Source organism: Felis catus, chromosome C1 (assembly GCF_018350175.1).
Source record: "Felis catus isolate Fca126 chromosome C1, F.catus_Fca126_mat1.0, whole genome shotgun sequence".
In the NCBI taxonomy this organism is placed as follows: Eukaryota; Metazoa; Chordata; class Mammalia; order Carnivora; family Felidae; genus Felis; species Felis catus.
In genome coordinates, this window is record NC_058375.1 from 4,365,714 (window position 1) to 4,393,644 (window position 27,931).

The 27,931-nt window shown below is 49.2% G+C and overlaps 1 protein-coding gene across 2 annotated transcripts in view; it reads right to left on the minus strand.

The window, feature by feature from the left end:
- The window catches only part of DNAJC11 (DnaJ heat shock protein family (Hsp40) member C11), a 70,651-nt gene that overhangs the window by 12,754 nt on the left and 29,966 nt on the right, over positions 1-27,931 (minus strand). For both annotated transcript variants that reach the window (XM_023258046.2, XM_023258047.2), the window contains 5 exons: positions 23,132-23,233; positions 5,538-5,666; positions 4,439-4,561; positions 3,422-3,495; positions 128-317 (listed from right to left, as the gene is read on the minus strand). In XM_023258046.2, coding sequence (XP_023113814.1) covers positions 128-317; positions 3,422-3,495; positions 4,439-4,561; positions 5,538-5,666; positions 23,132-23,233 — 618 coding nt within the window. The remainder of the gene's footprint in view (positions 1-127; positions 318-3,421; positions 3,496-4,438; positions 4,562-5,537; positions 5,667-23,131; positions 23,234-27,931) is intronic.

Below are 27,931 nucleotides of genomic sequence, written 5' to 3' on the forward strand. Positions count from 1 at the left end.
CTGAGAACAACAACAGCATTTCGACACTGAGTGCGTGTGAACAGAACTTGCCCCCCAGGGCCCCCACGGGTGCTCAGATCCGGGTGAGGGACGTAAGGGACACACGAGGGGGCGGCTCTGTCCTCACCTGCAGAGCCACCGTGAAGTGGCTGGTTTTGGTGTCCCGGACGATGCTAGTGTTCATGGCCGACTGGATACCCCACCGCCACTGCAGGTAGCCCACAGTGTTCTTGTCCAGGTTCCGGGCCAGGACGGTGGTAAGGCCAGGCCGGATCCCACGGGAGGAGAACTGCAGAGCACAGTTTGTCGTCACAAAGCTGGGGGGACACACAGATCGAAAGGGTCCTGGATGACACACCTGGTTCTCAGCCGTTCTTGGTCCCTTCCTCTCTGCCAGGCTAAGACCCTGCTCACCCTCCCGTCCATGAATCCCCGAGCCAGTGGCCCAAAGGAAAGTAGGACACTGAGCCTGTCCTTGAGAGACAGAGAGCGAGAAGACGCCTTGCTGTAATCTTCCTAGTAACCCTCCCTGCTGATGTGTACTGCCCGCCCCATCCTATGCTGACTGTAACTACAGCCAAAGAGTCCCCTGAATGTCCTCGTTCTGAAAACCAGTGGGTCTAATCTGACTGCAGCTGAGAATCATGTCAGGGCGGGAGCAGGGGAAGCGAAGGCCGGGCGGGCGGGCAGGTCCCACTGCTGGCTACACACTGGAATCACCTGGCCAATCTAAAAAGTACTGATGGTCAGCTCCCATGCCCCAGGGAGCTGATTTACAGGCCTGGAGTGTTTTTAAAGCTTGCCAAGTGATTCTAATGTGCAGCAAAGTTAGAGGACCCCTTACCCAGAGACCACCCCAGACCAATGAGGTCAGAGTTTTGGGGTGGGGGACCAGGCATCAGTGTATTTTTTCCAAGACTGCCCATGTGACTCCTGTGTCCACCCATGGCCGTGCACATGAGAAGCCAGTACAGTAAACGACTTGCCCTGAAAGGCCTCAGAAGTTGGTTTCCAAAGGAGTCAGCCCCATCTTCTGGTTAAAAAAAGGTATTTCATTTCAAAAACAAAGGAATTCACACTTTACCCAAAGCATTAAAAGGTGAGCAAACAGCCGTTCGACTCAGTAAACAGCCCAGTATCTACCAGATTGCCAAAGTCTCTTTCCTAAGCTTGCAAGGCGTCACTGTTGCATTAAGTAATAATAAACGTGACAGCTGTGATCACAGTGTTCTTGCAAACTTTCAGTAACCGCTCATGCCCAAATGAATTAAGACACTACTCCTCCTCTCTACAGGGCCCCTAATCCAAACTTTCCCTGGCTTCTCTCAAGTCACACCAGGTGACAGCTGTGTTATTCTGCTTCAGCCACAGCGGGGTCAGGGGAGGCAAACAGGGAGGAGACAGACTAAAGCCTAAAACAGTGACATTTAAAAGAATCAAACTGTAGGGGTGCCTGGGTGGCTCAGTCGGTTAAGCGTCCAACTTCGGCTCAGATCACGATCTCATGGTTCGTGAGTTTGAACCCCACGTCGGGCTCTGTGCTGCTAGCTCGAGGCCTGGAGCCTGGTCTGTGTCTCCCTCTCTCTCTGCCCCTACCCGGCTCATGCTCTGTTTCTCTCTGAAAAATAAATAAATGTTTTTAAAAAATTTAAAAAAAAAATAGAAGAATCAAACTGTAAAGACTGAGATTCCTGTTTAATTAAAGTAATACAATTTAGTATTTTTATCCAGCACGTCCTACACAGAGAGACCAATTCGAGACAGAGATCGGCCAGGCAGGCAGGCAGGCAGGCAGGCACTGGGAGACGGAAAACACTCCACAGGCTGTCTGCCTTTTCGGGGTTGATTCTACACCCCAAACCAACCTTCTGATCGCTAGTCTGGACTGCAAATAGCCCGACCCTAGGATCAGGGCACCCTGAAGAGCAGACACTGCATCAACGCCCTGGTATCCCTGTCTACACATTTGCATTCTCAAGTCTCATAAACTACTGGGCACTATGATGAAATTTAGTTTCCAAACCTGTAACGGCTGGTAACCAGCCAGCCCTAGCCCCCCTCCCTGGTGACCACTCACTCTGAGGCTCAACCAGAATGAGATGGCCAACAGATTTCCCTCAGTGAAGTGGCTCCTAAGTGCGTCTGATGACCTGGGTGCTTGATAAAAGTACAGATTCCTAGGCCTCTCAGAGGACCTGACTGGTGTGAAGGGTGGGGGCAGGAACCTGTGCTCTGGGTTGGCATCAGGGGTGACAGAATGATGCAGACAAGCTTAGGACGGGTCTTCCCCTGAAGAACCTGGTGGGTGTGCAGATAGACACCCGACTGCAAGTGAAAACCCTGCTTTGCAAACACAGACTATCTATCTCAGGGCTCCTTTAAAAAAATTTTTTTTAATGTTTAATTTTTGACAAAGAGAGACAGAGTGAGCGGGGGAGGGGCAGACAGAGAGGGAGACACAGAATCCGAAGCAGGATGCAGGCTCTGAGCTGTCAGCACAGAGCCCGATGTGGGGCTCAAACTCACGAACCGTTAAATCATGACTTGAGTGGAAGTCGGATGCTTAACTGACTGAGCCATCCAGGTGCCCCTATCTCAGGGCTCCTTTAACTGTTTTCTCCTCCAGAAGAAAGAGGTTTTATTTCACCTTCCACCCAATTCTTTTATCTGAGCTCACACAGGTGGGAAATAAGGACATCTCTGTGGTTCTAGAAGGGGAGTGATGTACAGTTCTACGAGTGGGCCTTAAAGTGCCAGCATCTGCACATCTCACTGACTGCCAGGCAGTCTCACAAGTGCTCAGTGTTTTGTTCTGAGACAGTGAGACAGAGTGAGAGAGACAGAGACAGGGAGAGAGAATCTTAAGCACACTCGGTGCAGAGCCCAATGAGGGGCTTGATCTTACGACCCTGAAATTAAGACCGGAGCTGAAATCAAGAGTCTGATGCATAACCAACTGAGCCACCCAGACGCCCTCTCACTGTTTAATAAAGACCCTTTTCAGAACTTGAAACATTCTCAGGACAAAGAAACGATCCCCACAAGTTCATAAATATTTCAGGCCACTGACCAACTTCCCCATGAATATGCTTTCCCTCCAGTCTCTCTCTCCCGCTCCTCAGTGCCCCCAGTGCGTAGGCAGGGGCCTCATCCCCACAGAGGAGGAAACCTCGGAGCATGGAGTGTTAGCCTGGCCCGGATGGGGACGAGCAGCAGACGACCCCTCCCCGCGCCGGCCAACCCAGAGCTCTCTGCAACAGGTACCCTGCCTTGGCCCCACGCCAGGGCCACAGGGTCTGCCCCCCGGTGACTTTGTATGACAGAAAAGCGAAGTCCGGATGACCTTGGCAAAAAGAACACACAGGTTCTAGTCTCCTAATCCACAAGGACCAACAAAGAGGATTTCTCTCTTTATATTTACCATCTTGGCGTGAGATTACGGAACAGCTTCAGACCAAATAAAGGTCCCTGAAGATCCCCTGCTCCAAATTCTAACTGTTCAAAAGAGAAAAAGAGAAGGTGTTAGTGTTTTCTCTCACAGTAGCAACCCAGGTCTCAGGTAAGCACCTCTGGTTATAATTCCTTTTCATTCACTGCCATCGGCCGTTGCCAGGGCTCTAAGAGTAGGAGCTGGAAGACTCTTAACACCTCTTCCTCACCTTTGCCAAATGGAGGACTGTTTCCACAGATCCAAAGGAGGCACGTTTCAGAAAGGAGCCCCTCTAATGAAAACGCTGCAGGCCTCTGCTGCTCACAAGGGGAGACTGGCTCCCTGTGGCCCTCACGGCCATCTGCACAGCTGCCCACGGCGGTCGGATGCGGGGGAGCCCCCCCTCCCTTGCGTTCCCGGTCTGCTCTGCTTCACTGCCTGAGGGTCTCCTGGGTGACTGGAGAGAGCCCTCAGGCGTCTGGAGCTAAGTCATCAGTGGTCCCTCACTCAGCCCTGGAGGCCCAGCCGATTCTGGCTGCCTCATTTACTTGTCTGGGTGACTTTCAAGGCACCTCTTCAGTGTTCATCTGGCGCAGTTCAACGTGCTCAGCAAAGCTGGCTGTTAAATGACCGCCAATCAGTGGAGCAGAGCACGGACACAGCACCTGCCTTCTGAACTGGGCAGGGGGCGGGAAGAGCCTACAGGTTTCTGCCAGAAGGGAACAGAGATGCTGAGTTTCTCGAGGCTGGATTTCTGTAAGGTGGCATCTCAAGGGAGATCTTGCTGCTCTGTCCTACCTCTGAGCTGTCCAGCAGACAGAGGATTCCTTCTCAGGCACGAGACAGACTTTTCTCTTGGGGACAGTCAACTCATGCAAGTTTGACATCCACCTTTTATACAATGATGAAACCAACCCAGGTCTTTTTGAGGGTTGGCATTTAGAGTATAAATGTTCAGAAATAAGACTTTGCAGTGGACAACACGATCCCGCCAGTCGACATTCTTACCTCTCCCCATCCCTTCGCGGAAGTGACTCGTCTAAGTGCGAAGTTAATGGAACCCCCTCCATTTCCATTCTGGGTCGAGAGGCTTCCGGAGAGGATGGCTGTGTCTGTAGCTGTCAAGGGTGCCTAGGAAGTGAGATCTGCTGGTAACGAACGAATCCAAGCACTCGGAAGCACAAGGACGGCAGCCTAAGGAATCCGCTGTATCTGCCTGGCCAAAGGTGCAAGTGCCCTACAGCTCAAGTACAGGGACGCACGGTATGACCTCAGCTGGTTCACTTCTCTCCCACTTGGCCATCTGAACTGCACGTGGCCACCGAGGCAATGCTTTACAAAAGTGTTAATGGGCAAATTAGAAATAAAACCAGGGAAAGACAGGGCTACATCCTGGTTCCCGGTGTACCGATGGCATCAGACTGCACAGTGACTGCCTCATGTGTCTCTCCTCCCATCGTGGGATGTCTGCTGCACCTCTCCGGGTCTTGCTCACCACCGGCACCATGGAAAGGACTGAATCCAGGGCTGTACTAACCCTGGAAGCTCCACCAGAGGGGCCGGTTTCCCAGAGTTAGGACTTCGTGTGATGCACGTGAGGATAAACATAGGAGTTGAGGGGGCAGAGAGACCTACTGTTACCCTCAGCAGACTGGCCCACCAGTGCCACATCCAAATCGTGGGTAGAAAGACGACATTTTAGTGACCCTGGGTTTAGCTGAATATTGCGTTTTCTGCACACAATAGAGTGTGCGTTAAAACTAAAACTGGTTCTTGGAATCACCCATGGAGGTCTGTTTTCTCGCCCCGAATCATCCTGAACTTGGCCGCTACTTCTTTTAGACTGCTCGCATTTCTGCTGGGGGAGCCCTACGACCTTGGAAGCTAAGCGTCCCTTGGCACTCATGTTGCTAACACGTCAGCAAAGCAGTAACAAACAAGGTTGTGCCTGGAACTCTCTCTCTCTCTCTTTTTTTAAGTGGCTAATTACATCCTTTCATAAATAAAGATGAGAAAAACCACAGCTGCGCAGTACGTTGTGCCTCGTTAACCCGAGCTTCACTGCACTGGGGGGCGGGTTGGGAGTGGGGGGAGTCTGGGCTTTTACCTCAATGGACTGGGATATGTGCATCTTGTTAATTTCAATCTGCGGAAAGCCACTTCCGGACACATCTTCGTACTCTTCCTCGTAGCGATCAAAAAGGTCAGTGGCATCGATGCCAACACTGATGGTCCCCTGGGGCAGAAAAACAAGCAGTCAGCAGCAGGGGTGGTATTTGTGGAACGAAAGACAATCTACGCTTTGGCACCCGGCGGTTCACTGAGTGTGGGCAAGACTCCGCCAGGAGGCCCGCAGAGCATGAATGTCACAGTTCACACCAACCAGCAGCACAGCTCCACCGACTGCGAGGGTCAGAAAACCAGTCGCGTCTGCAGGTGAATGATGCGCCAAAGACAAGGGTCAGGGAAAGGAAAATAGTCTACGCAATTTGATTTTTAGAGCCCAAACAGGATCCACTTCATGGCTCTAATTTTAGATCATCTCTAGATTTAACCCATGGATGCAGAAACCTAGACACAAGCCATGTGGACCAAGCATGTTCATGTTTGAGTCTAGACACTCTTAAATCATACAACTACCTCAAAACTCTTTAAAACTTAAAAATAACTTCAGAGATGGGGTGCCTGTGGGGCTCAGTCACTTAAGCGTCTGACTCTTGGTTTCGGCTCAGGTCGTGATCTCACGGTTTGTGAGTTTGGGTCCCATGTTGGGCTCTGTGCTGACAGCCTGCTTGGGATGTTCTCTCTCAAAATAAATAAATTAAAAAAAAAAAAAAAAGTGCACACAAAATCAATTGTGGACAAACGGGAGATTGAAAAACTCTTCCCACCTTCTAAATCAGGTTTTGTTTTGTTTTGTTTTTCCAGAGCTAGAGAGAGTGAACAGGGGAGGGGCAGAGGAAGGGAGAGAAAGAGAAAGAGAATCCCAAGCAGGCTCCGTGATCAGTGTAGAGTCTCATGCGAGGCTCCATCCCACGACCCCTGGGATCATGACCTGAGATGGAATCAAGAGCCAGATGCTTAACCACTGAACCACCCAGGTGCCCTTCACTTTCTAAAATTAATCTGAGAATTAAGTTATGAGAAGTGGAACACCATATTCTCTCAAGTAATGTGAAGCTAAAATTTGCTGACTGACATAAAATGCTCCACACTCAGAAAATCAATGTTTATTATTTTATTGTCATAAGATTTTTCAAATGGGCATATTTCTTAATCCCACATATAAATATCTGACCACGCACACGTTTTTATTCAGTTCCCTGCAGCCCATTAAAAAAAAAAACTGTTTTGAGGTTTTCTTTAAAAAAATGTTTATTTATTTTGAGACAGAGGGTGCGAGCGGGGTAGGAGCAGAGAGAGAGAGAGAGAGGGAGAGAGACACAAAGACAGAGACAGACACACAATCCCAAGCAGGCTCTACACCATCAGCACAGAGCCCAATACAGGGCTCGAACTCATAAAGCGTGAGATCACGACCACGACCGGAGCCAAAGGCAGGTGCTCAACCGTCTGAGCCACCCAGGTGCCCGCCCCCCCCCCCCCCCCCCCCCCCCCCCCCCGCCACTGAGGTTTCATTTACATATAATAACATAAACTGCACCCGCCCAAAGGGCGTAGCTCAGTGAGTTCTGACAGACATATAGACTCGCAAAACCACCTCCACAATCACGACCCAGAACACCTACCACCCCCGAAGTAGCGTGGGAGCATGTGTTTCTGTCCCTGAGAAGGGGACATGTGAACAAAGGCGGGAGAGGGGAACGAGGGAGGACGACGCTGGAGCACTAACAGCACAAGGCTTGGGAGGAGCTGGGGTTGCTGCCTGTGGCTGATCCGTGGACATCACGGGGAGGGAGGGGGGAGATCCAGGAGACGACCAGCCGAATCCTGCAGCTTTGCTGGTTTGGCAGTTACCCCAGATTTTCACGTTTACGTAACGTACTACCATCACCATCACTAGTATTCTCCTCGTCAGCGGTTGACTTAAACTAAGAAGCCAGACTGGGTTTGGTGGACAGGCCCTCACTCTCCACTCCTGACATCTGCCACAGTCCCCTCTAGGGGCGTGTGGGGTGCACGGTGAGCTCCCCGTCTCAGTGTGGGTGTGAGCCGTAGGAGACACAGGCAGGTGGCTTGTGCCTTGGCCCGGGACATGCGTGAAGCTGCAGTCAGCCGTGTGCCTGGACAGCGGCAGGTGCATGTGAACACGGGTGGAGACAGGCGGCCAGTCCTGCGGTCCTGCTACGTGGAGAATTTATCAAAAAAGAAAGTATCACCTCCCGCAAAATAACAAAACTCCTGCATATTTACATCAGATGGCAGTCTGAATACTCTCGCCAGTGTTTTCCTCCTACTGAGTGGTATAATCAGGCGGTGGCATACTTTCAGTGAAGGGCCACGGTGACTATTTTAGGTGTTGTGGATCCTACGGTCACTGTTGTAGAGGAGAACAGCCCACACCCAGCTGACCCCAGCTGTGCTCCGGTTCCAGTAAAACTCTCTTCATTCACCTTGAAATCTGAATTTCATACATTTTTCATGTCTCAAAATATAACTTTTTCTTTTGATTTTTTTTGATCATAAAAAATATAAAAACCATTCCTAGTTCATAAGTCACTTAAAACTGGGCAACTCTTGATTCGGTAAATACGCAGGGGTTTTGTTGTTTTGGGGGGGGGATAATTCTTTCTTGACAAATTCTTCAGGCAGCAATAAAATTAAACATAGTGTACATTTAACAACAAAAACAAGCACTCAGTTTCCATTTTCTCAGTAAGTCGACGAATTTGTAACTTGTATGAAATGTTTTTCAACATCGACCATCCATCCATAGTGCTAACTCAGACCACATGAAAATTAAGTCTAAACTCCAGTGTCTCCTTTAATAGTTAGTTCATTGTTCTTTAAAGACCATGCCCGGAAGTGAAGGGTAGCAGCAGCAGGGATTTACAGATCAAATGGTAGTTCCTCTGTTAATTTCACTATTTTTCCATTCTAAGGTTTGTAATGCACACATGAAAGATAAAGCCATAGCTGTATGTGTGTTCGTTCTAGTAGCAAAAGAACCTCGCAGTTGCTAATGACGCCACTTTTTAAATTTTTTTTTTTTTCCAATGTTTATTTATTTTTGGGACAGAGAGAGACAGAGCATGAACGGGGGAGGGGCAGAGAGAGAGGGAGACACAGAATCGGAAACAGGCTCCAGGCTCTGAGCCATCAGCCCAGAGCCCGACGAGGGGCTCGAACTCACGGACCGCGAGATCGTGACCTGGCTGAAGTCGGACGCTTAACCTACTGCGCCACCCAGGCGCCCCATGATGCCACTTTTATGTGAGTGTTAACCAGATGCTTCAAATAGAAAATCAGTTAATGTTAATAATTGTTTGATTAGAATTATAAATGTACAATGCTGTGAATTATAAGAAATGTATATTTGGTCATCTGAATGACTAAATGTATTATTGGTCTTCATCCACAAGGTTCCAGGCTCACAGTTCCAGAAACCCTAGAAATTTCTGGTGATGAGGGCGATAAAAGTGTCTTGTTATGTTAATGAAGGCGACTTGTGGTCTCCACCCAAGGGCGGGGGGGGGGGGGGGGGGGGGGGGGGGGGGAAGCCAGAGACTGAATCAGCCAATGGCCAATGACTTAGGTCAGTCTGACTACACAATGAGGCCTCCATAAAAATCCAAAAGGACTGGGTTCTGAGAGCTTCGGGTTGGTGAACACAGCGGAGGTACAGGGAGAGTAGGGTGTCTGGAGAAGGCACAGAAGCCCCCGTACCCATTCCCCAGACCCCGCTCTGGCTGCTGATTTGTAAACTGAAGTGTTTTCCTGAGTTCTGCAAGCCCCTCTAGAGAATTAAAAGAACCCAAGGGGGCGCGTGTTGGAATCGGCAGCCCTCAGTCATAGGCCTTGGGCTCGGGACTGGCATCTGAAGTCGGGGGTGGGAGCAGTGTTGGAGGACTGAACCCCTAACCTGTGCAATCTGATGCCGTCTCCAGGTAGACGGTGTCAGAATGGAGTTGGATTCTCGGACGCCCTGTCGGTGTCCAAGATTTGCTGGTTGTGTGCTGCCCTCATCCTCGGTGTGGGAATTGGGGGAACTCTATGAGAAAATGTTACTGTAAACTCCAGTCAGAATGTTCCACTGTGAATGTAAAATTTTGTTTTTGTGGTGACACTCAAATACCAGTTTTGGTAAAGTACAGCGTTACAGTACAAGTATCTTATTGAATCAAGAGACCTATGGAGTAGAAACAGTCTTGGGATTAGGTACAATGCACACAGATGCATAACCGTGTCAAAACCTGGGTAGCTCAGTCGGTTAGGCCTCTGACTCTTGATTTCAGCTCAGATCAGGATCTTGAGGTTGGGGAGTTCGAGCCCCGCGTTGGGCTCTGAGCTGACAGCAGGGAGCCTGCTTGGGATATTCTCTCTCATTCTGTCCTCCGCTGCTCGTGCTCTCCCTCTTCTCTCTCAAAATACATAAACAAACTTAAAAAATAAAATAAAACAGACAAAAAAAAAGCTGTGATAGTCTACCTATGGAAAAAAAGCTAAAGTTGTCAAAATGTACAAATATTTTTGCGTATGCAGAGTACCAGCAATTTTTTTTTGTGAAGCTGATTCTGAACACAAAAAAATGTGGCGTGCCAGTGCATTAAAAATTGAATATTAGGAATGTCTGAGTCTTTAAAGGACTCCTTTTTAAAATGGCACAATAAACCCTGTAGCTTTTAAAATATTTAAGAAATTGCAATCACTGGAAATAAAGCACGTAACTCTGAAATTGAGCTCCTGAGGAAGGACAGACTGCATAAGAGAGCCCCAACAGTTTTTTTCATTTAGAAATTCCATAATGGTATTTTGGAATATCTCAATTTTTGGTAAGAATCGTTGGGTGGAGCTGTCATCTTTAATTAGTTAAATTTATCTTCTATCCTGGAACGGAACGAAAAGGCCTTGCCTGCAGCTTTGTGGCTGGCACGTAAATTTGATGAAGCAGTCAAAAGATCATAAATAAAGACAGTTTATAAAAAAAAAAATGTGTCAAAGAAAAATATTCCAAATGGAGGCAAAAAGACAATATCTATGAAAATACTTGGGCCAAAATATATGCTCCACAAGGTAGAAATTTAGAATTTAGACTATTTTCTTCTCAATTAAGAATACTATAGTATACAGAGAAGAATCAAATATGTTAAAAATTTCAAATTTACTAAATACAAGTGTAGAAGATGGTAGGCAATGTCATGAAAGAAAAAAAAAACACTAAAGGTACAATTCTTCGGAAAAAACAGTGGTGCCACAGTGAGGGAGTAAGAATCCAAAGAAGGCCTCCCAGTGGGTCCTGCCTGCTGGCATGTGACCCTTGCACAGAGCCCTCTCCTTGATTCTGCACAGGACTGGGACTTGCTTTTGTCCAACAGAGTGCAGTGGGTGTGAAGGTGTCGCCTTCAGAGCTAGGTCACAGGAAGACTCGAAGCTTCTTTCAGGCCTTTGGAGGTGCTTTCTGGGGAAGCTCACTAACACAGGACAATCTATGTCCCCTGAGACTGCTAGGCCGTGAGGAAGCCCAAGCCAGCCGGGGTTAGGGGGAGAAGAAGGAGAGCCACCTGGGAGGCACAAGAGTGCAAACGTCATCTTCAATGTGACCCAGCTGCCACTGGACTTCACCCATATGAGGAGACCCCCCAGGGAGAACCATCCAGCTGAGTCTGGTCAACCACAGGACCAGGAGAGAAAACCCAATTGTTCACGCGAGCCACTAAGTTTTGGTGTGATTGGTTATGCACTGATACATAACCAGAATGCAGACCGTCAGAGACAAACACAGCTGATATACGTATGTGAACGTGTGCCAAAAATGATTCTGCTTCTGCTACTTTTATTTATTTTTTTAAGTAGGCTCGACATCCAACGTGGGGCTTGAACTCACGATCCTGAAATCAAGAGTCGCATGCTCTACCAACTGAGCCAGCCAGGCGCCCCCGCTTCTGCCACTTTTCATGTTCACATAATCAATAGAATTTTTAAAATCTGCTTTAATATACACAGGTATGTGTTTTTTTACAGGAAATATTTTATTTTTGAAAATAGGTTTTAAATAAACCATTTCATAGTTTCTCCAATATAATAAAATCAGTGTTGGTCAATAAACATTTCAAAAACCTGTAAAATTTTAATTATTTTAAGTACCTCTCTTTCTCTCTCAAAAACGTCCTGGGGTTTGGATGGGGAATGACGGTCACCCTATACGGGCCACTGTCAGGATGCTGGCTCATAATGAATGATATAAGCCACTGGAGCGCCTCGGGCAGGATGGCGTGGTCCCACCCTAGTCTTGCAGGCTCAATCGGGCTGCTGTGTTGAGGCGAGGAAGGAGGCAGGGAGAGCGGTCAGGGGAGCCTCTCTGGTGATCTGTGCGGCAGGAACGGTGGCAACCACGGTCTTATCTCTGGGGGTTTCCTGACGGGCCGCCTCATTCAACTTGTTGGTCTCGGCAGGTTTCAGTTGGTTCTCTAAGGACAGGCAATCATATCCTACACAAAAAACTACAGCCCTTTCAATATTTACATCTCCTTTATTATCTGTCTAATTGCATTGGGTGAAAACTTCCAGAATGTTAAGTATGGTTTTCTTTCCTTTCCCAAAGAAAAATTTTAGAATGATACATCTTTGTGTTAACTTCACACTGACAATCAGCCTGTGTACCAAAGGGTAGAAGAGCCCTTAAAAGCCAAAAATATTGCTCAAGTCATCAGTTTTTCAACTATTTTGTTGTTTCTTTCCTTTTAATTTAAAAATTTTTAATGTTTATTTTAGAGACAGAGAGAGATCGAGAGAGACAGACAGAGTGCGAGTGGGGTAGGGGCAGAGAGACAGAGACAGAGGGAGACACAGAATCCGAAGCAGGCTCCAGACTCCGAGCTGCCAGCACAGACCCCAACGTGGAGTGTGAACCCACCAATTGTGAGAGCATGACCTGGGCTGAAGTCAGACGTTTAACCGACAGAGCCACCACCCACGCGCCTGAGCGGTGACTTCTGAGACTCAACAGGCTTTGGTCCGAGTCTATGGAAAAGGACTCACCCAGAAAGGTCAAGAGAGCCACTGTACATCGGGATGTTAGGCTCAAGAGCCAGCCACACCCGATGAAACAGACTGTCCCAGAGCATGAGTGATCACATCATTCTGGGTGCACAAGGACATGTCTCTTAATATTTTCAAGAGTGGTTTGGATGTCCGCCTTCTGCTGTTCTCCCATTTCAAGGCGATAACCTTTTGAAAATGGGCTGGTCACAGTACCAGAACCGGATAGCTTTCTTCTCCGTGTGCTAACGAGGTATTTGGTGGCAACTTACCAACTCACTTTCAGGAACTTTCAAGACAATATGCTTTTATATGAGAAGTCACAACTTTGAGGGGTGAAAGATCTGAATTCTGACAGAAGATCAAAAAGATCAAGGAAAAGAGAAAGATAAAATAGATCTAATGCCGGGTAAATTAATGAGCCAGCGCTTTCCCAACAACTTTTCATCCAATGTATGGAGGTTTGTGTCCTTTTATTATTAAATTGTAATTAAATCACATTTTTCAAATAAAAAGAGTTTACAAAGGAAAATACTTGCACACTTCACTTTAGTTTTCTAGAGCAGGGTCATCGAACTTTTTCTGTCAAGGGCTAGATCATATTTTAGGTTTTGTAGACGGTTATGGCTGAAACCACTCAGTCTGTGCTGTTACTGAAAGCACAAAAAAGCCACGGGTCATACTTAAATGAATGAGCTTTGCTGTATTCCAATAAAACTTTATTTCAGAATACTGAAATTCAAGTTTCATTTTTATTTTTGACAGAGAGAGAGCAAGAGAGAGAGAGAGCGAGAGCGAGCTCGAGCAGGGGGCGGGGCACAGAGAAAAGGACACAGAATCCAAAGCAGGCTCCAGGCTCTGAGCTGTCAGCACAGAGCCCGGCTCAGGGCTTGAACCTATGGACTGTGCGACCATTAACTTAGCCGAAGTTGGACGCTTAACCTACTGAGCCACCCAGGCACCCCAAGTTTCATATCATTTTTATGTGTCACAAATTCTTCTTCTTCCTTTTTTCTTTTTTTTTAAAGTAGGCTAAATGCCCAGCATGGAGTCCAATGAGGGGCCTGAACCCATGACCTGGAGATCAAGACCTGAGCTGAGATTAAGAGCCAGATGCTCAACCAACTGAGCCATCCAGATGCCCCTCTTGTGATTTTTTAAAAACCATTAAAGATGTAATAAAAACCATTCTTAGCTCACGGGCTGAAGAAACCTAGACAGTGGGCCACGGTTGGCTGAGCCTTGTGTTAGGGTACTCAATTCTGCCATCAGAGTATAAAAAGACAACACGATGATAGTTATAAAGTCCTTTACATGCATTCATGATACCGATGAAACACTGTCAGCGGGACAGGCAGCAGCTACAGATGCCCAACTAAGACCTCTGTGATCTGTTCCGGAGATGGAAGAATCAGTCTGTCGCGTCGGGCAGTTTCCGCTGCCCAGACCAGAAGCGACTGGGCTCCAGGGAGGACACTCCCCGTGGTTTCAAACCATCTTCAATCAGGCCACGGTAGTAAGAATATAACACGACTTAGCAAATGAATCTGATTTACTAGTTTCTCAGGTTTTGAACTACTTAATAAAAATCACCAACTCTTAAGATTCAAAGGTTCAGGGAGGTAAACATAGGAGGAAGAGATCACCTTTTAAGCATCTATTCCAACCTCTAAACTACAACCACACTGGACCACCAAATGAACCATTCTTAAGTCAACCCTGTTTTCTTCAACCATGAAATAAAAATAAGCACTGTAAGCAAGATGGCTTTTTGCCCTCACGCCTGCAGACTACTGCAGCAGCTCCAAGTCAGCCGCCATCTGACCTCCCTGGGAGCCTGCTAGTTTAGATGCAGAGTCCCCGGGAGCAGCCTGACAGACTCCTGTGCAGCTCCTCTGAGAATCTGCAGTTAAAAAACAGTTTTTTTAGTGTTTATTTATTTTTGAGAGAGAGAAAGACGGAGAGTGAGCAGGAGAGGGGCGGAGAGAGGGAGATGCAGAATCCAAAACAGGCTCTGGGCTCCGAGCTGTCGGTGCAGAGCCCGATGCGGGGCTGGAACTCACGAATCCCGAGATCACGACCTGAGCTGAAGTCAGATACCTATCCAATTGAGCCACCCAGGCGCCCCTCTTCCCGACAGACTTTCAAACGAAGAAGCTGTGGTTGACAGAGTTGTGGCTATCTTCTTTTTTTTCCTTTTTTCTTTTGTTCTTCTATCTCGATGATGACGGACAAACAAAAGGCTTCTGGTACAATTACGTCCAATAACCAATGTGGATTTTTGGTTAAACCAATAGTATTGTTGTCTTGAAACCCTCCTCCCTCCCAAAGTGAGGCTCAAGGAATAACAGAGGTGATAGAGAAGAGGTGCTAACCAAGCCTTAGAAACTGGAAAAGGATGGAGATGGTCACTGAGCAGAGGAAGCTGAAACCAGGCCTCTGCTGGTTGAGGCACCGGAGGGACCAGGCACCCCAGGAGTTGCCTGCTTACTAAGGGGACAAGTGACAGAGGCCTGATCTTTGAAGACATCAAGGGAAGGCATGCCAGGTCTGGCGGGAGGGGTGGGGCAGGCCCTGGCAACAGGGTCATCTCCCAGCCCGCTCCCCCCACGCCCCTACCGCAGCTAGGCCAGAGACTGGGGGTTTCCTCTCCAGAGAGCGACCACCCGCTGAGTAGAAGAAGCCTTTCAACACTAAGCTCCGTCGAGGATGGAGGGAGTTAAGGCCGCGAGTGACAAACCCTGCCAAGCCCGGGCTTTTCTGCCTCCCTCCTCGGGAGCAGACAGCCGGAGATTATTACCACACGTTCGAGGGAAATCTCCAACACGGAAGTCGGAAACCACGTAAAGATCAGAAAGGAGAAAGAAGCAGAGAATACAAACGCCAAAGAAAATGGCAAACAACCTGTAAGGAATATCCTTAGAAAAATAAGAGATGTTGCGTTAATCGTAAAAAACAGCGTTGTGAACGCTATGTGTCAGGGACTCTCCCAAGTGTTCAACACGTGTTCCGCTTCAGCTTTTCACTGACGACACTGCCACTGTCTCCGCTTCACAGATGAACACGCCGAGGAACAAAGAGGCGAAGTGTCTGAGGTGGGATGCGAACGCAGGGCATCTGTCTCTACAGCTCAAAGCACCAGAGCCCCGCTTTGCACCTTCCCATGAATTAGAAAAACAACACATCTGAGAAGAGGAAACTTCTTGGATGTTAAAAAATAGAGCAGGAATATTCACGTTAAATATGAAGCTGTAACTAAATATTAAGTTAGACTCACTTCATAACACGTGTCTTGACACACGTATACTGTCCAACGTATGCACACACACGCTTTATACTTAGCTGAGGATAAAGATACAACCAAGACTTTCTGAGGTATGCAGAGTCTGGAAAGCAAGGTGGCGACATCTCTTAAGAGCTGAACATCAATTTTATATCTAGGTGTTCGTGGACACCCCCGCACGTGTGTGCACGAGGAGACAAGCACGAGAACACGCGGAATGTTCTTTAACAGCAAAACCCCGGAAATGAGGGTGGGTGAGCTGGTTTACAGCAACGACAACGAACGAGCCACAGCCTCACGAGAAGCACACAGACTCCAAAAGAGTATGAGGTGTGGGTAGAAAACAAGACCCAGAGGAATACTGATAGCATGGTAGCATTTTTATAAAGCTGAAAAATAAGACCCAAACAGTGTATTACTTAAGTCTACATCTTTTTTTTTTTTTTTTTTGCTTATTTATTTATTTTTAGGAGAGAGAGAGAGAGAGAGAGCGCGCGCGCACGAGCGGGGGAGAGGCAGAGAGACAGGAAGACAGAGGATCCCAAGCAGGCTCTGCAAAGTCAGGAGAGAGCCCAGTGTGGGGCTCGAACCTTGAGATCAATGACCTGGGCCGAAGCCGGACACTTAACCGACTGAGCCATCCAGGCCGCCCCAAGCATACACACAATTTATGGCAAAATTTAAAAAGCAACACAAGGATGGCCATTTGGATTGTGTTTCCTTCTGGCAGGGGGGTGGGGCAGGTGGGGGCCATGGAAGCGGATGCAAGGTGTGGGCAGTACTCTTGTCCTGGGGTCAGGCGGTGGAGTCCTACATGTTCCTCACTCCTGTTACGGTTTATACATTACACGTAATCCTTTGTATGTGTATATATGCGTAGTCCTTACGTTATTTTTTCTTTTAAAAGACTTAGAGCAGAAAAAAAAGGACAAAGAAATTTGCCTTCCAGGCATCTTTTATAATGAGCTACTGGAGGATGCCCAAAAAAGGATCAATCAGGAAGACAGGGAGGCGGAAAGCCAACCCAGGAAAGGGTTGGGCCTCCGAGCTCCTCCTCGAGGACAGGGAGGTTCTGTTTGGTGCAGCTCAGGATGTTGACTGAACGAAAAGGCATTCCTAGGAAGCTGGTGAGGAAAGTCCTGGGGCCCCAGCTGTACGCAGGCCTGGAAAGCAGGGTCCAGACTGGAATGGGAGCAGGGAGGATGAAGCGGGGATCCTGGGGGCGGGGGGTGCCACCAGGATGGGTGAGAGTATCTAAGGAGTGCGATGGAAGGGGGAAGGTTGAATCCAACAGTCTGGAAACGAAGTAGTGACAGATTTATAGAAAGCTCGTCAAAGGAACCTAGGGAGAGAGAGAATTACTAACACCGTGAGGAAAAGGCCTTTCGAGAAAGGTCTGGTAGTCGTGGTACGCCCGCCTGGCTCAGCTGAGCATTTATTTGGTGAACCTTCACTTAACCCCAAGGGCGATTATAACCGCGCCGGGTGGACAAGGACGCTGGGGAACTGCATCCTTATCTTTACTGACCGGGGGAAACCGGAAAAAACACAACAGTGTAAACATGCAACTCAGGAATACAGAAGAAACGTCTGAAGCAAGAGCTCAGGGGGCAGGAGAGGCACGTCCCTCCTGGGTCAGGTGGGGTGGGGGCAGGAGTCAGGTGGGAAAGACGGGTGCTGGGAGGGGCGGCTGCTTGTTTCGGCAGTAAGCCTGGTACCCGACTCGTAAACTACTTACGCGTATTACTCTGACCACAAAAACCTGCAAAAAATTTCCCCACACCTTAGACTGCAAAACTAGCATCTACTTAAAAATGATTAAAATCTTAGAAAGGTCTTACATGCATATTTAAAAATCCGTCGACTTCTTGTGCCGCGGAGTCTCAGAGGCCTCCTCTTCAGGAGGAGCTAACGTAACCAAGGGACACCACGACTCCCAGGCAGGGCCTGGAGACCGCCAGAGGTCATCAAAGCGCTCCAGCCGGGACGGAGCACCACCCGCCGGCCTGGCACCCACTCCCACACTGGCTCTGTGAACAGCCGGGAAAACTTATTTTTATCTTAATTATATAACTGCCCCCCTTCCCCCCACTTGGAAGATGCAGGTCCCTGCTGCTCTGTGTTCGGGACGAGATGGTGGATGAAAGTGCGGTTTCCTTCAGCCCCCAGCAGCCCACCTCGTCCACTGCTCCTTAGACCGAGCCAAAATCATCTCCGTGCCGTCGGTTCTGTTCTCTCGAACTGTCACAAATTAAGGCCAGTTGCTGCTTTTCAACAGGGAAATGGAGATGTGCCTCTTGGCCCTCAGCTGCTAATAATTTCCACCATCACTGTTCCAGACACACTGGTCTCTTTGCCTCTACTCGAACATACCAGATCCAGTATCCCTCGGCACTGGCTGCTCCCTCCATCCAGAAGGCTCTTCCCCGATATCCACACGGATAACTTGTCTCATCTTTGTTCCAATGTTATCCTCTCAGCAAGGCCTGACCACCCTATTTCAAATTGCTTTCCTCCCCCCGGACCTTGACCTAGCTTCCCGCCATAGCACGGTCACGTTCTAACGTATTATATGCTTTATGTATTGTGTTTATTGTCTCTCTCGGCTAGTACCCAAGAGGGCAGGGTCTTGTCTGTTATTCTCTGCTGCACGTCCACATCTGGCACAGGATCTGGCTCCTTACAGGCACCCAGTTTAAACTGCTTTGTGAATAAATGAATCATCTTTATCGTACTCATTCCCAACCTGCAAAATACTCTAAACTGTTGTTAACACTGAGTCAAATAAAGACCACCATTTCCCCGTCTCCCCTTCTCTTAGCTAGCACGTCTAACCTTGCCATTCTAGTTCACTGGGATCTTTTAGAATCTTGGTTTTGTCCTTCGGCCTTGGGTCACCTGTGAATATGACAAACACATCTTCACTGACATCATTCACAGAAATTCTGAGCATGACAAGTTACAGCCTTTCTCCCATGAGGAGAAGCTTCTCACCAGGCTGGGGATGATGCATTAATCAACCCTCTTTGAGTAGAATCAGGTGTTCATTCAGCCAGGAATGTTTCATTCTGAATTATTTTCATGTTTGTATTTTATCTGGCCATAAGGATAATGTGAGAAATTTCTGTCAAATGCATTCTCAATTACTAACTGAAAATTCCACCCAAAGAGGCAATTGCTTTAAGAGGCACTGTGCAGTTTGCCTGTTTTATAGCTGACGAGCCCATGGTGGCTCTTGTGAGATGGTCTCTGCAGATTCATTCTGGGATCAAAGTCAGAACCCATATTCTCTCATGTTGGAGGATCAATCTCAAACTTACCAGAGTTTCCAAGGACGCCACCCCCCTGGGCCGCCCTCCCTGCATGAACCGAAGTCTCTAATTCTGACGCCTTGTTTCTAAGTGGTTCCGCCACCAGGATAGGGACAGCAGCCGGCCCTTCTCTTCTGCAAAAGCTCTGCTTTATCCAACAGCCTTCTCGGACTCGGTCCCCTCTTCCGTGCCAACTTCCCAATTTCTTCACTCTCGACAGCTGCCCATTTCTGCACACATTACGTCGCCCCTTCCTGACATTGAGCGCAACCAACATATGGGCTCGAACAGCTTTTCTTCCGTACGACTTTCCTGTCAGCGAAGCCGAGTCAGTTTATGACATCAGAGTCATTTCCACCGAACAGACTGAAGTCATAGCCACAGGCTCATTCGGATGCCTATAATCATTAGCCATGGCAAGTGAAACACGGCTTTTCAAAAACCCTTTAAAAATAATTGAGTAATGTAATCCTGTGTCTTTATGAAAACACTCTGGGATTTAAAAATATTTTTACTGTTATAGGTCTTCCTTGATACATTTTTTAAATGTTTCCTGATACAGCTGGATTCTATTTTTAAGCTATTACAGGAACCAAACCAATAAGCTGGCCTTTCTAAAATCAGAAAGGAGGTCTTGCCAGGGAGTTTACGTTAAGCTCTGTACAGCGAAAGGAGAATGGAAGGTCCAGGAAATAATGTGCTAATCTCCAGGAACTGTTATGTAAAGGGGTCAGAAAGCAAGCAGTCCATACCCCCAGAGACAGACAGTGACAGCCCCCCAACAGTCTTTGACTTAACAGCGTGCTTCACACGGGATGGGAACAAGTTCATTAGGAGGCAGTAACAAAGTCCCGACTGCGCTGCCTGAGACCTGTCATCTTTAGACTCCCAGAGTGGCTGCCGTCAGAGAGACAGAAGGTTTATGGGCATTAACAAAGAAAGGAATGAAAATAATCAGTATGAAGTGAACATGGCACAGAACAACCCTACTGCATCATCTTAAGTCTCTGAAAGTCAAGACGCGTCGATGGATTAAGCAAATAAAACCAAGATCTTGAAGAGGGAGGGAGGGTGGCCATGGCGGTCCAGTCAGAGTCCAGTCATGCACGGCGCACTCGGTGTGGAGGAGCCTCATCGTCTGTCCGGCCGCAAACTACCCCCTACGCCTGCTCAATGTGAGGGCCTGGGAGATCCCAGGACACCAGCAACCCAAGCCTCACGTTTTCCAGCAGGGAACACGACTCTACTCTCACGCAGCAAAGACAGAAAACAGGGGCAATTAAACTAAGGACTTTGGAGTCTCTTGACCCCAAGCAGTGGGCTTTGTGGCAAACCTTTCATTTCACCCAAGAGGAAACAGAGCGAAGACTGGAGAAGTGACCTGACCCCGGGCCCAGAACAAGAGGGTGGAATCAGAATCCCAGTGCAGGGCTCTGGACTCCAGGTGGAAAGCGCTATCGTGCTGCCTCTGGCGTCTGGGCGTCTGGGCTTCTGTGCGTGTGTGAGTGTGCGTGTGCACGCGTGCCATCGGTGGCTCCCACGCGGGAACTGGGGATTCCGCTCATCGTTTCTAAGCACCACTGTGCTTTCCAAAGCTCATTTCACACAAACCAAGACTCACAGGTAGCTGGCCACACCGAGACACCACATGGCCAAGGCCACGGGAGAAGGCTGACGGTGTTGTCAGAGGGCCACTTTGAAATCCCAACTGCCAGACCCCATCCAAACCCAAATGGGCCCAGAACTACCTGACCAAACCAAGTATTTCCCACGCAGTGCTGGAGGAGACACAAAAACAAAAGTTCTTAACCTCAATGGTACCTAACGAGTACCACTTTGCATCGACCCAGCACGTTTGTCTGTTTCCAATAAATTAACACCTATTTCCTATTGTTTCAATCATTTCCCAACTTGGCACGGTAGTCAGGAAGGTCAGGCGGCTTCGTTTTACAGATGAGAAAACTAAACACAGGTCACGCGCTTTGCTTCGGGTCCCGCATCACCGTGTCGGAATATTTCCCATCTACCATTTTTTCCCACCTGACCTCTTTGCCCGTTCTCATACATACATCCCACCGGCAGATCCCCGCCCAACAAACTCTTACTGGTAACAACGGAGAGAAATGCCCATCCAAATCTCCGACAGCAGTGCCACAAATGTGCTCGCCTGCCAGTCCCCTGTGACAACAGGTCGGTGCTGAGCCCGATGGTCATCGGCAGTGTCCTTCCCCTGTGGCCTTAAGAGAGGAGATCTCCCCTTTCTTAGGATGAGAACATCCCAAACCTTTCCACTCATCATGAAAAGCAAAACCCTCAGAAATGGAATAAAAGCTCTCCTCAAAATGCTGCATGGCCAAACATCTGGTTATCACTCACTATTTCTGGTTAGAAAATGTCTTATTTATTTGGAAGCAGTTTATGGAAGAAGCAAAGTATTAGGAATTTTACAATAACTCGCACGCTTGTGTGAAATGGTCACAGCTGTGCGCTCTCATTCTACGGAAACATGGCCCGGAGACACGTTTCCACAGAATCCCAATAAGCAATCACTGCGCGCACCCAGATGGCCAATTTTATCGCAGGACACGGAGGCTCAGGCTACTGTGACGTTCTCTTTCCCCTTCATTGCTCGGAATGCAGCATAACTCCAGCCAGAACGGCAAAGATTCCACAGCAACAGCTTGCTCCCGCCAGGCCCCACCCCGTCTCCTCAACCCTCACTCCATCTGCCGACACCGACTTTCAAACCAGACCTCCCGCGGCGCGTGGTCCTGAGCACTGGCTCCGCGAAGGGAACCCCCGAGCACGGCTCAGGGCGCCGCAGAGACCTTTGGTGCTCCCCACCGCGTCACCCGCCCCGAGTCGGTTCAGCCAGCGTTTCGATTCTCCGCTCTCCTACGACCGTAAGACGGCCCCGCACCACTGACGCCATCATCTGCTGCAGGGAGGCTGGGCAGGAAGGAGAGGTGTCGGCATTTATAAATATACTTTGAGATGCAGGCTTCAAATAGATGGGAGTGTTCTGAAGATACGGTCCTCTAAACGCTGTAGGAGTCTTGAAAAAAAATTCCCCTTTCTAGAATGTACTCGATCAGAAGTTCATATTATCACAATGCCCGGGCTGTAAGCCAGCCTCTGTTCTTTCTCTTTAGGAGATCTCAGGCTGCCTGCCAGGCCATCGGGCCACACTGAGGGAGTCCGGCTGCTGAGGGCCCTTGTCAAGTGCAGCCGAACAGGACACCGGGGCCACATTCGACTAGACACTCACACAACCGGCACCTCAAGTTGACGGAGACACCCCATTTGCCACGGGGCTGGCGCATGCACTCTGCACAATCTGCTTCTCTAACAGATCAGAGGAAAAGGTATCATCCACAGGACCGAAAAGTAGCTCTCAGACTCGGGCCCGTCACTAGGTCACGGGACTCAAACTCCCTTGGGGACTTGATGTTGTTAAAGGGGGTCACCTCGTTGCCAGAACAGCCTGGTGACTGGTGTTCACGGCACCGGTGTCCAGGCAGATCAGAGCCGGGGCCCCGCGTAAGGCAGTTTGGAAACGTCCCACACCCCCAGTGCTGCAGGGAGTCCTGCTGCTTCGGAGCAGGGTCAGGTGGCTGCTGACAGTGTCCCTTGACTGTCACCCGCCAAGGGCTTGGGCGGCACGACTGCAGGAAAGGGTCTCAGGGACCTTGCCTGTGCTGCCGCCTGGGAAGTCTCCTCGGCTCGGGATGGGTTTGGTCTTCCCTGCACACGGTTCAAGGGTTCAAGACACTTTTCTCCAGGTCCTGAGCCGAAAGCCACCAGGAGCTGCTCTCCCGAAAGAGGCTGCTCTGAGATAAAATACGCACGATTTTGTTCCACCAATTCGGTCCGCTCTCACCACTGACCTCAGGCCTGCCGCCTGGCAGTGAGGCCTATGCCATCCTCACCGCCGCGGGCCCGGCTTACCTTGGGGTTGGTGCGCTGCTGCAGCCTCCTGTCCTCCCTCTCTCTCTGCAGCCGCTCAAACTCTTCCCTGATTTCAGCTGGCGTTCTCCTCCTCTCCACAACCTGCAGGCACAGTCAGGAGGAAGAGGCAGTTAAGGACCCAGAAAGCGAGGAAAACATACACCAAGAGTGGACATGGCTAACGCGGCGCATTCGCGTGGCCCAGGTCCGGCTGTTCCTCGCCCTGGGATTCCGAGAGCAGCAATGACACCCCGACAAGCCTTTCTCCCACAGACCCCGGCCCTGGTGAGCTCAGGCTCAAGGTCGTATCCGCTCAGCTCTGCCCTCCGGTCATCCCCAAGGCGATGCTTCCCCTCAGCTCTCCAGAGAGACGTAAGCGTGGTTTCCTTCGTTTCGGTAAACTTCTCTCTGACGCCGCAGGAATCTTACAGAGAATACGTCGCCTTAAGTCTCGTGGTCTAAATTTCCTAATGAGTCCCAGCCCAGTAATAAACGTTGAAGATGAAAGCAGAGGACGAAGGTGCTCACAACTGCCCTGTCATCTCTCCCCAGGGTGCTGGAGCCATCGCTGGAGATGACTTCTGAGCTTCAGCCATCAGGCCTGGGCGTTTTTACACCGTGGGACTCTTCCCCCTTCAATATGATATGACCCTGAGAATGTATGATGCCAGATGGGCCTTAGCATAAAACAGTACTCAGGTACCAAAAGGCAGGCCACAATACTACTCAGGGATGCACAATGACAAGTCTATGAGAAAATAAGGTGTTCCGTTTTGGCTTTTCTTAGCTCATCACAAAATGGAGATTTCAAAGAGGCAGGAAAAGGCCACCGTGGGCCTCAGGCCCCACATCTCTGAAAGAGGGAACTGCACCACATGATTTCTAGGGGTCCAGGATGCCATGGCCTGGGAGAAACACCGAGAGTGGGGGCAGGCCGACAAAGTCATGAGATGGGTGGGGGACAAACCCAGAGAGCACATTCCTTGTATCAGTGGGAGAAACACAGAGGCGCCTCGAGAGGCTGCTCACAGAACAGCTAAAAAGGGAGGTGATGTGAGAAGAAGCAATCCTGGAAATCACAAGTTTAAAAAATTGTTTAAAAAAATACATGCTTACAGCAAAAAATCAAAATAGTACAGAAGGATATAAAGGAAAAAAGTACAATTGGCCTATAGCTCACTCCCTCTTCTCCGCCATCCTCCTTCTCCCAGGCTGACATCTAGTTTTTAATGCATCTTCCTGGACACCCTCTGTGCATACACGTATGTGTGTGTGCATTCTCACATAAACCGGGTCACGTTCTAGGTTCTGTGTCCCTTTATTTTATCATTCAGCAATATAGAAAAATAAATACAAAAACTGGCTTAGCCAAAAGCATACTGAGAAATGTGTTTACTATGCTTTCAGGAAGTAAAGAGGAAAAAATAAGGAAAACAGCATTTCCACCTTTAATAACCAGATGTAATCGATAATTCCTAAAATAAAAACACGGGGCGCCCGAGTGGCTCAGCTGGTTAAGCGTCTGACTCTTGATTTCGGCTCAGGTCATGATCTCACAGTTCATGAGATCAAGCCCCGAGTCAGGCTCTATGCTGACAGTGCGGAGCCTGCTTGGGATTCTCTCTCTCTCTCTGCCCCCACCCCAGTCATGTGTACACTCGCTCTCTCTCAAATGAATAAACTTCAAAAATAAAATAGAACACTTAAAAACCATCCAAGAACAAATGAAAGTCCTAAATGCACGCCAGTGACTGCTTCGTTACCTCACACCACCACCCTCGGTTGTATTTAACTGACTCACCTACTTCTCCAAAGCTGAGGGTGTGAGGCACCCACCCACCCGAAGTCCCTGCCCTGGACAGAGCGGAAGTGAGGCTCAGTGCTTCAGTTTCCATCACCCCTCCCCCCCCCCCCCCCCCCCCACGTCCTGTCAGCCTCTCCCTTCATCACAGAAAATAAAGACAAGAGAGCTTCAGGGAAATATAAGTAATCAACTATTCCATTTAACCGTGAAGGTCAAGACGGATCAGGAAAAAAGGATTTAAAATATTTTAGGAATTCTTTGTGACCTTGGGACCCAGATTCGGTGGGCCTGTGACTATGGAACCTACCAGTGGCGACCTACGTGACGCATTACCATGGCCAAGGGGGTCTGGATGGGAAGCGGAAGAGCCCCCTCCACGGGTCCCGGAGCAACCGGGCTGTTCTACCTGGACGAAAAGGCTTCACGCCGAGTAGTCTGCCCAACGGGACGCTGGTGTTGAGAGTGCAGACTGAGCACGAGTCTGACCAGCCAGACTTACCCAGCGACACTGACTCCGTGTATGTGGTGTATGTGCCTCTATACTGTTTTTTTTTTTAAGTTTATCTATTTATTTATTTAGAGAGAGTGCGAGTGGGGGAGGGGCAGAGAGCGAGGGAGAAAGAATCCCAAGCAGGTTCTGCGCTGTCAGCACGGAGCCCAATGCAGGGCTTCAACTCACGAAACCGGTGGAGAGATCGTGACCTGAGCCGAAACCGAGAGTTGGATGCTTAACCGACTGCGCCACCCAGGCGCCCCTATATTGGTATTTTTAAAATAGATTTCGTAAGATTCCAGGAATTAAGACCAGAAAGTGTCAGGCTCCACAGAGGCCAGAGCAGAACAAGATTTGTTTTCAAAAACTCTATAGCTGCCTCACCTCTGCCGGCTGGATCAATAGGTACAAATCCCTTTCCCTCTCCCACACTCCCTGGTGAACTGAAGAGGCAGATGCTCCACAGGGGTTAAGTCATCCCATTTCTAGTCAATTTTACAGGAGTTTTGGCAAAGAGCTGGCGCATAATCAGAGCTAACTGCAAAGTCAGGACGGCTGGCACCTCCCGAGCAGTGAGGGACCGGGCAGGGCGTCTCGCTCCAGCTTCCAAGGCCCCCGGCCTTTATGCTCTCCTTCACACGGCGTGCACTCTGGTGGGGACGGAGGAAGACCAGGCTAGGGGCAGGTCGCCGTCTTCCATCTTGGTCACCCTCAGACATGTGCCCTCCTGTGCACCCAGGAGCACACCTTCCTGAATGGCACTACAGCTGGTAAATACCAGACGTTCTCGATGACAGAGCGTATCACGTGCAGCCCGTGAATCCACACACCTGGACTGTTCACCTTAACCATCCATTCACCAACTAGTTCTGTCCCTGCGTTAGCCAGGAAGACTGACTTCCCTTGTGGGAGAGGGGACAGGGACCCTGAAAAGCAAGGCAGCCTGGCGAAAAGCGGGCTGTCCCACACTGCCTCTAACCTCCCGGTGGCCTCAGCGGGGGTCCCCTGATCTCTCACTTCAGATCCCTGCTATAAACTACAGGATTCCCGAGGTACCGTCCGGTCTGAAAATTCTGATTCTAGCTACCTGACTTTTGTTTTGGAATAATTCTAGAAGATTACTTAGAACTTTAGAAAAACGACAAAGATAGTACAGAAAGTTCCTGTACACCCTTCACCCAGCTTCTCCCGATGTTCACACCTTACGTAACCACGGGACGGCTGCCAAATCTCAAAACCAACCTTGGTGCGCTACCGTGAACTGAACTCAGACTTTCTGGATTTTACCAGTTTTTCCACTCGCATCCCTTGTCTGTTCGGGGATCCGGTCTAGGCTCTGGGACTGCATTCAGTCATCCTGTCTCCTTGGTCTGTGAGAGCTTTCAAGCCTTTGTTTTCATGATCTTGGCCACACTGCAGCTCTTGGTAATGCAGGTTACCTTCTTAGACACGGTAAGACTGATGTCTAAGAGAGCGGAAGCAGTGAAATAAGGACAAAGGAAGGGGCTGCAGACAAAAGTAGACAGTGAACGGTCTGGGCCAAAGGACACGATGGACTGTCTTGCCAGGGCTACTGAGGCATGTGCTCTCCCTTCCGCTGGCGAGCTGTTAGCAGACTGAGCACCACCGAGCGTTCCCAGCTCAGGGTGAGCCTTGCCACTCTGAAGCCAATCTCATTTCCAACGTGGGTATCCACACAAACCCGCTAACCAACTTGGAAAACTGAAAGGGCTGGCTTTGCACGTGGGTGTGCCTGAACCTCTGCATCTCATTCCCGTGGAATCCTGCCGGAGAATGACAAAGCCTCTTGAAGGTTAAAAGACAAAAACAAGGGGGGGCGCCTGGGTGACTCAGTCAGTTGAGTGTCCGACTTCGGCTCAGGTCATGATCCGTGGTTTATGAGTTCGAGCCCCGCCTCGGGCTGCTTCGGATTCTGTGTCTCCTCCTCTCTCTGCCCCTCCCATGCTCATGCTCATGCTCTGTCTCTCAATAGTAAATAAACATTAAGAAAAAGACAAAAACAAGGAATGAAAACTTACCTAATGACTGAATGCAGGGTACTTAGTGCAGCCCGAACAAGCTCCCATTTGCTCCCCAGCGGCCACCAAAAGAAGGGGGTGACCCCTCTGCTGGACAGGGAGTGGCCACTACGCCTGGGGTGGGCTCTTACATCTCTGGACTGAAGGCGCTAGGATTCTGACAGCACCCTTTGGCGACTACCCCATCTGTTCAGACTAACAGATGTGGGGCAAATGGATACCATCAGCAATTAGAAAATAACACCAGCAACAGCATGAAGGGAACTCAGCCTCCTCCCTGGGGAAGCAGCTCTGACTGATGCAGGAGAGTCCTCGGGTGAACCAGCCAGCAGCGGGAGGGGTCTCCTCTTAGGAGTGGCGATGCCAGCCCCACAGAGCGCTCCAGAGTTCACTGAGACTCTTCATTCACAGCCTGAATGAGGGGCTCAATTTTCCCCTCGTGTGTTAGACACGGATACGTCTCT